General features: G+C 37.1%; 1 protein-coding gene across 20 annotated transcripts in view; it reads left to right on the top strand.

Moving 5' to 3' along the window:
- Positions 1-12756, top strand: part of KIDINS220 (kinase D interacting substrate 220) — a 91309-nt gene that overhangs the window by 54666 nt on the left and 23887 nt on the right. For all 20 annotated transcript variants that reach the window (XM_082743779.1, XM_082743776.1, XM_082743777.1 and 17 more), the window contains exons 23-24: positions 9414-9592; positions 10667-10893. In XM_082743779.1, the coding sequence (XP_082599905.1) occupies positions 9414-9592; positions 10667-10893 (406 nt within the window). The remainder of the gene's footprint in view (positions 1-9413; positions 9593-10666; positions 10894-12756) is intronic.

Below are 12756 nucleotides of genomic sequence, written 5' to 3'. Positions count from 1 at the left end.
GGTATGTTATGTGTCAGTGGCAGATAGAAATTTTTCCAGAGGATTGAATATGTTCTCTATTAAAAAGATGCAGACTTCTTACCAAATTATGTAAAACTGAAAATAAATGCTTTATAATAGTTCTAATTGTATCTAGTAACTGCGGTAGGTTTTGTAGGGAATGCTTAAAAAAAATCAGTTTTGATATTTGGCACTTACACAGCTGGTACATCTGTTTAACTTTATACTATTTTTATACGCACTAAGAGGCTGTAATTTTTTTTAGGTAGCTTTTCAGTAACTTTTTTTTTGCTTTAAATAGAGTAAAACTGGTTTTTAAAATATTTTCTCATTTAAACTCATGATGCCATATTCAGTAATTTTATGGTAATATAGAATAAAGAAAGAATTTCAAATATTCTAAAGTTGTGTGTTTCTAACTCCAACATGCAAAATTGAAGTATATTACTAAGGTTATTTGGGAACACAGAAATAGAAAAATTGATTTCTCTAAAGTATATGTTTTAATATGTGAAACAAAAAGTCTTACCTGTAAAGGTTTACAGTTTATTTTATGATACAGTGAGACTGTTATGCCCATTTATATTTTAAAAACCCCACTCCAATTACTGAAGAATTCAAATTTGCCACCAAACTATAAATATCTATATTTATTCTGTATATAGAGACTTTCAGAGATCAGGGTTGTTTTTTTTTTTTTTTTACCTGAAATTATTTTTTACAGCAAAGATTTCTGATTTCAGAATTTCAAATCAAAATATTTTTAAGACTTCTCAAAATATGAGAATAAACAACAAAAAATGCTATGTAAATGCAACAGTAAAGTGAGGGGAGATGCTGCTGTAAACCCATGCTATGAGCTGCTTCTGTTGGCAATACCCAAGAAGTCCACGAGGTGGGGGTATTTCACTAGAGACATGATTAATATTTTCAGCCAAGAAATAAGATCTAATGCATTTCTGCTTTTCCCTTTCCATAGCAGAAAAACAAGGAAAACACAGAGTTTAAATATGACTATTTTAAACTTTAAAGTTTAATTTCCATTCCTATTTTTTAATGGCTTCCCAGGACATTCATAAGCACTGAGAATCATGATCATAGGCAAATGAATGGTTGTCTGACCATATGGCATAGCCTTTATTAAGTTAAATAGTACCTTTTCCTGCTAAAATGCTTTTAAATTAGCTTTTGGGAAGAGGGTAGACATGAAAAAGGAGGGTTTAAAATAGATCTGCTTAAAAATTTGTATTTGGATGAAAAAATACTAAATTTTAATTACTGTAGATCTTGGGTTCTATACCTATTAGAAATTAAATCCTCAAGACAGCTTATCTAATCAAGGTTTTGCTTTCATCTGAGGCATATTCATAGACAGGCTTTGATTTCAGAGCCTCCATTCTCTGTGCCTGCCTTTCAGAGTTTTATTGCAACACATTTGCTGCTTCTATATAGTTAATGGAACAATTTTTAAAATTCCTAAAAGGAAACAATAACATGAGTATCTCTTCCTGCTTGTTGGAACTCACAGTACTGTGAGTACCTCCAGTAGCTATGAAACTTGGATCTCTTACTTTCATCAGAATATTTGTTAATATATCATAGTACAAACTCGATATAAAACAATGGTCTTTACTTTTTTAATGATTGATACTATTTTCATATTGAGTTAGTTGTGAATTATTTTGCCTCTCCTAACTTTTTTACTGCAGTCTTCTCTCATTACTCTACTTTGAAATTATTATTTTTCCCATCTGAGGTGTTGTCTGATCACTTGCATGGCAGCAACTAGGTAGGCATGCTTTAGTATTTAGTATTTAGTATTGTTTTTCAGGCTTTTCCCCCTAGTAGAAACCTTTCTGCAAATCAAATCTTACGCACAATCCTGGTAAATAAAGCAGGATGAATATAAATTAATTGATTCAAATTGTAACATTTCCTAATAAATTCACTTAGTAAGAAAAATGAGCTGTGCTGAAGAATATTAAATTTGAAATATGTGGGTGATCCTTGCAATCTCACATTGGTTTAAACATCTCTTTCTCTACTTAGTTTTGGTAATATGATATCAAGAATATTGTGGGGTGCCTGGGTGGCTCAGTGGGTTAAAGCCTCTGCCTTTGGCTCAGATCATGATCCCAGGGCGCCGCATGGGGCTCTCTGCTCAGCAGGGAGCCTGCTTCCCCCTCTCTCTGCCTGCCTCTCTGCCTACTTGTGATCTCTGTCAAATAAATAAATAAAATCTTTAAAAAAAAAAAAGAATATTATAAATCCTGGAAGCTTGGGTGGCTCAGTGGTTAAGCTCTGCCTTGGGCTCAGGTCATGATCTCAGGGTCCTGGGATCGAGCCCCACGTTGGGCTCTCTGCTCAGCTTAGAGCCTGCTTTTCCTCCCTCTCCCTTTGCTGTTCTTCCTTCTTGTGTGCACGCGCGCTCTCACTCGCTCGCTCTCAAATTAGAAAAGAAAAAAAAAAATTCTAAATCTAAGTAGATAAAAATGCTACCAGTTTTTAAACCTGCTTTACAGTGGCAGGATGTTTTTAATTAATTTGGGTTCATAGGTCAGTCACCAGTATTATCTTACAGTTGCTCCCATTTCTTGTAACTGGTTGAAGTGTTTGTTGGGTGCTGCTTCTCTGACTGACAAGGTCCTGGCACGTGGGTCATGTTGTGAATTAACATTGTGATTTTCTAGTTGTTTATTACACTCTGAACTCAGGCACATAGGGTGGAGTAGTGCACTTGCTTGCCTAATTTTATGAACAGAAAAACTGGGTTAAGAAAATGAAAGAATTTAAATGTGCACTTGAAGATGGAGGAAAAGCCCATTTTTCAAAGTCTGCAAAAAATTAAAACAAAACCCAGGATGGCCTGGTATATTAAACTTATATGTTGATCTTGAGTGTGTTAAGATTTGATATGTAACAGTGTTCTATTTTATTATATTTTAAGGCGTTAAAAATATGTAAATCATTAATTAAGAACTTTGAACCATGTCTGTGGCACCCAGTTTGAACCGGTGCAGGGAACAAGGCTCAGGCTTTTGCATCAGGCCAGATAGGTTCCAGCTGGGCCACTTAAATCTGCGGTAATGTCAGGTGGGGAGCTTAACATCTCTGAGCCTTTGCTTTCTCGTTTTAAAAATTGAAATGATACAGGGGCGCCTGGGTGGCTCAGTGCGATAAGCCGCTGCCTTCGGCTCAGGTCATGATCTCAGGGTCCTGGGATCGAGTCCCACATCGGGCTCTCTGCTCAGCAGGGGGCCTGCTTCCCTTCCTCTCTCTGTGATCTCTTCCCTTCCTCTCTCCTACTGTGATCTCTCTCTGTCAAATAAATAAATAAAATCTTAAAGAAAAAAAATTAAAAAAAAAAATTGAAATGATACATCATGGAATGTTGGGAGATAGAAATGAGATAAGCTAGCTCAAACACCGGGCCCAGAGAATGGCAGGCCATAGGAGATACTCTACAAATGCTAGTTCTTTTTAAAATTTTCTTCTCAACTCTTTTTAACCTTCAGATATGTTTTTCCTATCAGATTGTACTAAGAAAAGGGACGTGTTCCTCAGAGCATTTTCCACAACACACATGAATAGAAGGCAGTGCCTTATCAGTAGCGAGCCTAGGCACGCACCTCTTTGTGCTTTCGTGATTTACCCTTCCTGTCTGTCGGTCCTGTCTCATCCCTTTAAGCCAGATGAAGTTATGCTTTTGGTGTCATTTTTACACCAAAACCAAGGGAGCTGAGATGTGGAGGGGACTGTGTAGGCCAGTGCTTTCCTTTATCACTTTGAAAGAACCAACATCTCCCACTTGGCGGGGTGTGGGGAGCACCCACAGCACTATGGGAGGATCCGAGAGATCTGCTTCAGCCCCCTGAAATAAGGGGACTGGCATCAAGAGAGGTCACATGATTTGTCCCAAATCACACAGTTAACAAGTGACCCACCTTTTTTTAAAAGATTTTATTTATTTACTTTTAAAAATTATTTTGTATTACTTTTTTATTATTTTTTTAAGATTTTATTTATTTGAGAGAGAGAGAGAGAAAGAGATCATGAGCAGAGGGGAGGGGTAGAGGGAGAAGCAGACTCCCCGCTGAGCAGGGAGCCTGGTACTAGGCTGGATCCCAGCACCCTGAGATCATGATCTGAGCCTATGACGGGCACTTAACTGGGCCACCCAGGCGCCCCACATTGCTTTAAATTTTTATTTTTAAATATTACAGCTTTATTCTGACTTATGTGAGATGATCAAATCTGGGTGTAAGGAAAGCCATTGCCTCTGTTCTGTCCTTTCAGAATCAAGTTGCATTTCAAGTTGCAGTGTAGGAATTGTATTCCTAGAAATGACTGCCTTTAATGGAAAGTGTCTGACATTTAAATCTGTAATAAGTTCATATAGTAGCTTCAAAGGGAGACTTTTACCCCCAACTTCGGTGTGTACTAAGTTTCCTCAGCAGTTGAACACACTGTTGTTCACCACTGGATTGAACTGAATCATCACTAGAGATTATTAAGGTGCATTTCTTTTTGAGTATAAATGCTTCTGTGTCAAAATAATTCAGTGCTTTAGAAAATATATATAAAGGAGATTTTTTAAAAACTCCCATATAACTAGCGTACAATGTTACATTAGTTTCGGTGTACAGTATAGTGATGCGACTCTCTCCATTACTCAGTGCTCATCGCAGTAAGTGTCCCCTTAATCCCAAGAAGGAGATTTTTATGGTCATAAAATTTTCCTATTATTTCTAGTCCTAGTTTTTCAGTTTCTGACTCTGTTTGTTATTCATGCCCAAAGCAAGAAGCAAGAACTGAAACATATGAACAAGACATGGCCAGCAGCACTGCCTTACAGTTCAGAAGGGTGCACGTAACTGAGGAAAGGGGAGCCATGTCACTTGGGGTCCTGGATGTAGTGGTATCTCTGCCACCAGGGTCATATCTTGTGCTGCCCATATGAGGTCTGGCTGAAGCCCAGCTGCTCGCACACAAATTGTGGTCTTAATGATAGTCCACTGAGTTTGTGTATTGAGCATTTTAAAAAATGCATGACTACATGTTTCCTCCAATGTAGAAAAGTAATCTTTGGCCTTAATATTTTGACCAAGTAGGAAATATACATCTTGGATATGTACACATTCAGAGGAAAATAACTTTTTTTATGTGTAGAATAAGCTCTCTGGGAAAAGAATACATTTTTAGCTTTGCCAGCGGTTTATTTGGAAACAGGCAAGTACGCTTGTGATTGTATTATAGAACCCTAATTGGACCATCCTTAAGCACCATAAATCAAACACATTAAGTACTTGAAACCAGAAACAAACTTGAAGGTTTGGCCTAGATCTGTATTCACTGGGCCACATATACAGTGCTTTGTTGTTTCCTAGTGTAGTTACTGAAATAGGATGACTTTAGAATGCAGAATTACTTTTGTAAGCTTTGAAAAGTGGCATTACTTAGAACACTTGACGCTGTGCACTGTTGTCTTGAGAATCAGCTCTGACCACTGCATGGAAATGTCTCTTTGCTTTCTAACAAGTTCTCTGCTCCATTGAGTGTTGTTTTACACTCAGCACAGTCTTCTGCATGGGGGCAGTTTTAGCTCAATGTGATCATATTAGAGATGAGGATTTTGGGAGGTAAGTAGGTTCGGAAGAAGTCATGAGGGTAGAGTCCTCATGATGGGATTAGTGTCCTTATAAGAAGGACCAGAGAGCTAGCTGCAGACCAGGGAGAGGGTTCTCATCAGAACCTGTCTGAGCTGGCACTCTGATCTCAGACTTCCAGACTCCATGAAATGTGAGAAATAAATGTTGTTTAAGCTGTGCAGTCTGTGGTGTTTGTTACAACAGCCTGAGTTGACTGAGACACCCACTTTCACCACTGCTGTTCACTGTTACAGTGGAGTTCTAGTGAGTGCACTTAGACAAGAAACAGAAGTAAAAGGATCCAAATTGGAAAGGAAGAAAAACTATCTCCCATCGCAAATGACATGATCCTGTATATGGAAAATCCCCAAGGAATCCACAAGAAAGCTGCTAGAGCTGATAAGTTCAGCAGAGTTGCGGGCTCCTGATCAACACAAAAATCAGTTGTGTTTCTATACCTCTGCAGATTGTTATCTGAAAGGAAATTCAGAAAGTAATTGTATTTACTATAGCATTGAAAAGAATGAAACTCCCAGGAATGAACTTAACCAATGAGGTTAAAGAATTATACATTGAAAACTGCGAATTGCTGGGGTACCTGGGTGGCTCAATGGGTTAAGCCGCTGTCTTCGGCTCAGGTCATGATCCCAGGTCCTGGGATTGAGCCCCACATCGGGCTCTCTGCTCCACAGGGAGTCTGCTTCCTCCTCTCTCTCTGCCTGCCTCTCTGCCTGCTTGTCATCTCTGTCTGTCAAATAAATAAATAAAAAATCTTAAAAAAAAAAAAGAAAACTGCGAATTGCTAAATAAAATATCTAAAAAAAAAATCTAAGTATATGGAAATATATTTCATGTTCATTAACAGGAAGACTAAATATTAAGATGTCAGTACTACCCAAAGTGATCTACAGATTCAGTGTAGTCCCTGTCTGAATTCCAATAGCCTTTTGCAGAAATAGAAACCTGATCCTCAGACTCATGTGAAATTAAATATGAATATGAGTAGCCAAGACAATCTTGAAAAAGAAGAATGAAGTTGGAGGGTTTGCGTTTCTCAGTTTTAAAAAACTAACTACAAAATTGCAGTAATCAAAGCAATGAGGTACTGGCCTAAAGATAGGCATATAGTCCAATGGAATAGATGAGAGTTCAGAAATACTTTCAAAACTTGCAAAAGTAATCTTGCGTTTTAAAGGCATCCTATTCAATAACTACACTAGGAAACTCATACATCTGGCCAATTGAGCTTTGAGAAGGGTGCCAAGTCCATTCAAGGGGAAAGGAATAGTCTCTTCCCCAAATGGTGCTGGGCCAACTAGATTTCCACATGTGAAAGAATGAAGTTGGACCCCTATCTCACACCATGTATGAAAATTAACTAAAAGTGGATCGACCTACACTTTCCCAAGCATAAATTTGTTTCCAATATCAGAAAGGAATTAAAGTGAAAATTAATATAAAAGAGTAGAGTTCTTAGGGAATAATGCATTTTTTGTGTGTATTCACTATACAGATAAAATATTTTTTTCACTCTAAAGATATTTAAGCAAAAGTAATGTGACAATGCTCTGCTTCAAGGCGCTGGAGATAGAAGAGTGAACACTACCAAACTTGGTCCCAGCTTTAAAGGAACTTCTAGTCTAGAGGGGGAGTAGACATTAATAAAATAATTCCACTAACAGATTATAAAATTCCAGTTGTGATAGGTGGTGTGCAAGAAAGAATATGTGCTATGAGGGCCTGCGCTTGGAGAAGACTTCCTGGAAGAGGGGAAGTTGGACTGAGACGAAGGATGAGTAGGCATTAACTGGGTCAAGACAGAACAGGAGAGCACAGTTAGCTCCGAAGGTGCTCGGGGTGTTTGGTTGTGTTTGCACAGATGTGCACTTCACTTCCTCTTTTGTTCCTCACCCATTGGCTACAGTGCAGAGTAGCTGTTTTCTGTCTGTATGTTCCATCTCTTTCCAGAGTACATTAGAATGTTTTTTAATAAATGGGCATTCACTGTGGTAGGAAGTATTTGAGTCTACTAGGAGTTAAATTGGTTTTAAGGTAAAAAATTCTGAGACAGTTAAGAGTTTTCCCTGTTTAAGTTTTTAAAGAAAATTTGTCTTATTTTTAACCTTCAATGATTAAATAATGACATTGTTAGGTGGCTACTTTTAGATAAAGTATGATAAATAATGCCTTCATAAATTATGCTTTTCGAATCTGTTTATATTTTGATTTAAAATAGGAAGTTTTTTTCCCTGTAATTTAAGACCTCATTTTGAATGGAAGTGATTTGAATGGCTTATGTAATTTCTGCCAAGGAATTAATATGGACTTCTCTAAACCACTGTCATTTATAATCAAAATGCTTTTAACTTACATTGATGTTGGCATTAACAAGTACCGCTAGATTGGTAGCATAGAAAGAAATTGCATCTAAACTTACTAGGAGCTCATTGATGCCTGAGGTTTTATAATGCTTTCTGTGGGCCATTTAACTGCTGGCAACTTTAATTCACATGATTCATAATACTAAAAATTTAAATTCACTCTTAATTGAAAAGTGAAGTTACTTAAATTCTTTAAATACTAACCTTTGGAAAAATATCTGAAAAATAAAGACACATATGATTTTAGTGGCCTGCTGCCAAAAGATTATCATTTACATAAATATCTCTTTCAGTAGAAGAGCTTAATGTATTGAGCTCAAAAGGTTAAAATCGAGCCTTCAATCTGGAAACCAGCAGTAGACTGTTGGCTTGTGAACAGCAGTATTGTTCATCATACTGAGAACACTGTTCACATTCAAGTTTAAGCAGAGCTGGCATTGAAATTCAGTTAATTTGTTTCATGTGACTTGTCAGCTGTGTGTTTTTATCTAAATCTTTGTAGCCTCTCTTCTTAGTCTTTCATGTTAAACTCCTCAAACAGATGAACTACCTTTTTAACTGTTAAAGTTCTGAAATTTTGGCCACTTCCGCAAATGATTCTTTGTAACCATTCTCCAAGGTTTTAATATCATTTAAACCATATTAATAATCAGTTGAATGCCATTCTAATTTATAAGAGTAATCCTATTTTGGAGGGCTTTTCCATTTTGTGTATATGTGAGTGAGTCTGTGAGAGGGACTCCCTGAAATTCATGAAGACAAGATTGCTCTTCTTATGTTCTCACCAGCACGCTCTTCTCGTCTTGTTTGCTAATTTTGTTCTCTAGATTTTCCCTCAGAGGGCTTTTAATATTTGGCTACCAGCCCAGGATTGGGTCTGAGCAGTGAAGAAATAGAGAATGAGACCTTTTCTGAAAAAGGAAAAACCTGTACTAACTTTTTTCTACTTTATGTAATTTATTTAAAAATTATTGTTTATTTCTTCTCTTCTTTGCAAAGGCAAGAACCGTGGTATCCCATAATAAGCACGGAGTCGGAACCGGTCAGCTTGTCTTGTGTGCTTGCGTGGATCTAGGCAGGTTGCCTCGTTTGTCTGAGGCTCACTCTCCTCGTGTGTAAAACCATAACTCATTTAATTTGCACAGAGCGGTCCTCACCAGCATGTGGGTGCCTAGGATATACTGCTCTCCTTCCTGTGACCGCACACTTGTTATCTCAGTAATTTTGTAGTGTATGTACCAGTTTTTGTTCTTAAGAAAATGTTTAATGAAAACAAGATGTGTAATGTGATATTTATTTTCGTATATAAATTTTAAGGTACATGTGGAATTTTCCTTTCTGATACTGACATTAATGACCTTTTTCGTTTGTTTCTTGTTTGAAGAATATCAAAGAACATTCCAACAACTAAAGATGTTGAGCCACTGCTAGAAATAGATGGAGATATAAGAAACTTTGAAGTGTTTTTGTCTTCAAGGACCCCAGTTCTTGTGGCTCGAGATGTAAAAACCTTTTTGCCATGTACTGTCAACCTAGACCCCAAGCTACGGGAAATTATTGCAGGTGGGTAGTAGTAGTAAATGTGATTTGTCTTCTCTGGTCTTCAAGATGTTTCTCATTTCTAACTTAGCTATGTGAGTTTGTCTTGCTCCATGAAAAACCAAGAAATACCAAACCAAGCACTACACAGGACAGTTAATGAAACTGAGGATTAGGAGTCTTGACCTCCTTTAGAGACTGCTAAGGAATATCTGCATACCTGACTTCTTTGCATTCAGATTCCTTTTAAGAAACAGTCAACACTGTAAGATGTTAGTCCATTTTAATTTTTCTCTGACGGATCTTAATAGGGGTCTCTATCTGAAGGGGTACAGATATTCTTATATTACTTGATAAATTTTAACTTAAACTTGTGGACTGGAACTTAAGGATGGTGACATTAAAGTTTTGGAATCATTTCATTTGTTCTTGAACCACCGCTGTATGCACACGCACACACACACAACCATTCCTGAAGCACATTATCTTCCGTGCGGCACTGCTGACCCGCTGTTGAGTTTCCTGAGAGTTATGAAGAGAGAGCTTCAGTCTACTTCTGCTTTCCTTTTTAGGTACCAGTTATAAGGCTGATAGCAAGGTGTATTTTGTGGCTATGGAACTGCTTGTTTTGTTCAGAGAAGGATAATTCATATAGTTTGCACACCCACAGTTTACCAATCACTGTATTTATTAGTATTAGACCACTGAGTTATTATTAGTTATTATTCATAACTATTGCTAATAGTTATGAATAATAACACCTTATGGATCATAACCACTGTTAGAATAGCACAAATACCTTAAATAGAGAAAAAATATTATTGTTCTGGTAACTGAAGAGAAGAATCCAGATGTTGGTGACTTTTCAAATGGTGAGAAAAGCTTTTATGCAAAGTAGTTGAGTTTTTCTCACTAGGATGTCTGTGAACAAGATTTTTATGAGTCAGGATGTCCTGTCTCCTTTAAGTCAGTTGGAATCCTCGGCAAGAGTGGAAAAAAGCTTGTTTCTATTTGATAACTAAAGGAGGATGTGATAGCTGGACTGATGACTGTAGTCCTCTTTTCTTTGGTCTTCTGGGGTACTGTTTAATCTTTCAGATGTTCGCGCTGCGAGAGACCAGATTAATATTGGGGGGCTCGCGTATCCTCCACTGCCTCTTCACGAAGCTCCAGCGAGACCCCCGTCAGGCTACAGCCAGGCCCCATCTGTCTGCTCTTCTTCCACTTCCTTCAACGGGCCGTTTGGAGGCGGGGTCGTGTCACCACAGCCTCACAGCAGCTATTACAGTGGGATGACAGGACCTCAGCATCCGTTCTACAACAGGGTAAGGAAGTGCAAGGAATCTTTCATTCTAAGAATTTGTTTGGGGGAAATACCAGAAGTTTTCTGCTATGGAGTCTGTTACTGTTTTGAAACTGCACATTAGCTTTAAAATAGGAAAAATGTTAAGTTTGAATTTAAAATATATGATTTTTTTAAAAATAAAAAGAACTTTTAACTTTAATGGGGTCTAGATCTCAGCTGAATCTCGAATGTTAGAGACGCTTTTTGCTTTTTTAAGAAAGTGAACTCCACGGGTCATCAGTGACTATCCTGTGCCACAAAGGGAGCTGTTTCTCTCTTTGTTCATAAACAGTGTTCCATTTGTTCTATTTTGCATAATTATATTCGCATTTAGAACAATGATTTAACTTCAAACTTAAATTTCCACAGTATTCAGTAAATCTATTTCATATGTGTTACAGCTTTTAAATGTGAGATTATGATAGAAGATATCACTTGTAGGATTCAGATGTTATTGCCAAGTAATAGCACAGTAGCCATTTCTGGAGTTATATTTCAGGTTATGTGCAGTCATGCTTAATTATTTACTTAGTATAAATGTGATCATTTTCTACTGCAAAAGATGGAAGTACAGTGATCAGGAATATACAGACCCTATTAAGTTTAGCGGCCTGAGCTATACCCATCCTACTGATCTTAAGCACTAATATTTCCTACAGGATACTGGAGCGTGAGCCCTAGTATTGTACTTTCTGGAATGGTATGCTAAGGTCCATTACTGCTTCTTATTTTTGTTATCTCCCTCTTTAGTCTAATTTGAGAAAAACGTAGGGGCTAGTGTTCACAGAAGCCAACTGCATGCCTAAGTAAATGTCACGCGAGCTAGGAAGAAAGCAAAGTCTAGAGTAAATGTGGCAGTGAAGAAATTCCAGAATTTAAATTAAATTTTCAGGTTTTGAAAAATGTTGGCCATATAAGTACAGTTGATACTTGAACAACACGGGTTTGAGCTGTGTGGGTCCACTTTTACACAGCATTTTTTAAAAAAGCAATTACAGTACAGTACTGTAAATGTGTTTTCCTTAATATTTTCTGTTCTCTCGCTTATTTTATTGTAAGAATACAGCATATTGTAAGAATACAGCATATGCATAAAACCTATAAAATATGTGCATTTGACTGTTAACTATTGTCGGTAAGGCTTCCAGTTGCCAGTAGGCTATTAGTAATTAAGTTTTTGGGAAGTCAAAAGTTATTTTGACAGACTTCTGACTACATGGTTTCGGCGGTGAGGGGTGGTGGGGATCAGAACTCCTCACCCCTGTGTTGTTCAAGCTCAACTATAATTAGGGGCATTCTTCATAGAGGTCGTATGAATGTTATTCTGTTCTTTTATTCAGACAAGGAGAAAAAGGTGGAACAATAGCATTTTATAATGTATTCCATCCTTGTAAAATTTAACTGTGTGGTAGACAGTGTTGAAATGCAGGGTTTTATTTAGCAGTCTTAAAATCTGCTGTAATTTTACATAAAATGGCTCATTGATCGGTAGATGACAGTTGAGGTTTTGAAACCAAGAAATTTATTTATTTTTTTAATTTACCATACCATCAGGCTGATGTGATGCTTTAAGAGTGTTTTATCATTTTAAAAACACTTAGCATTTTCTCATCTTTTTAGATCTAGTTATTTTTTGTTCTAGTTATTTCAGGTTCTTAGTCTGAAAGTTAAAAGGGGTAATAATTTTCTTAAATGGCAGCAGTAAAAAGGTATGGGAAGATGTTATTTTAGTGTAATGAAGCTTAATGAGTTTTAATCTTTATGTTTAGCACATAGAATCTGATATCTCCTGTTTATGTGAAGTTGGCTACAAATAAATGCCGGAATTATAAATCTCGCTAAA

Source organism: Mustela nivalis (genome assembly GCF_964662115.1).
Source record: "Mustela nivalis genome assembly, chromosome: 8".
NCBI classification, from domain to species: domain Eukaryota; kingdom Metazoa; phylum Chordata; class Mammalia; order Carnivora; family Mustelidae; genus Mustela; species Mustela nivalis.
The sequence above is the reverse complement of the archived record's forward strand: the minus strand, read 5'-3'. Positions and strand labels throughout refer to the sequence as shown.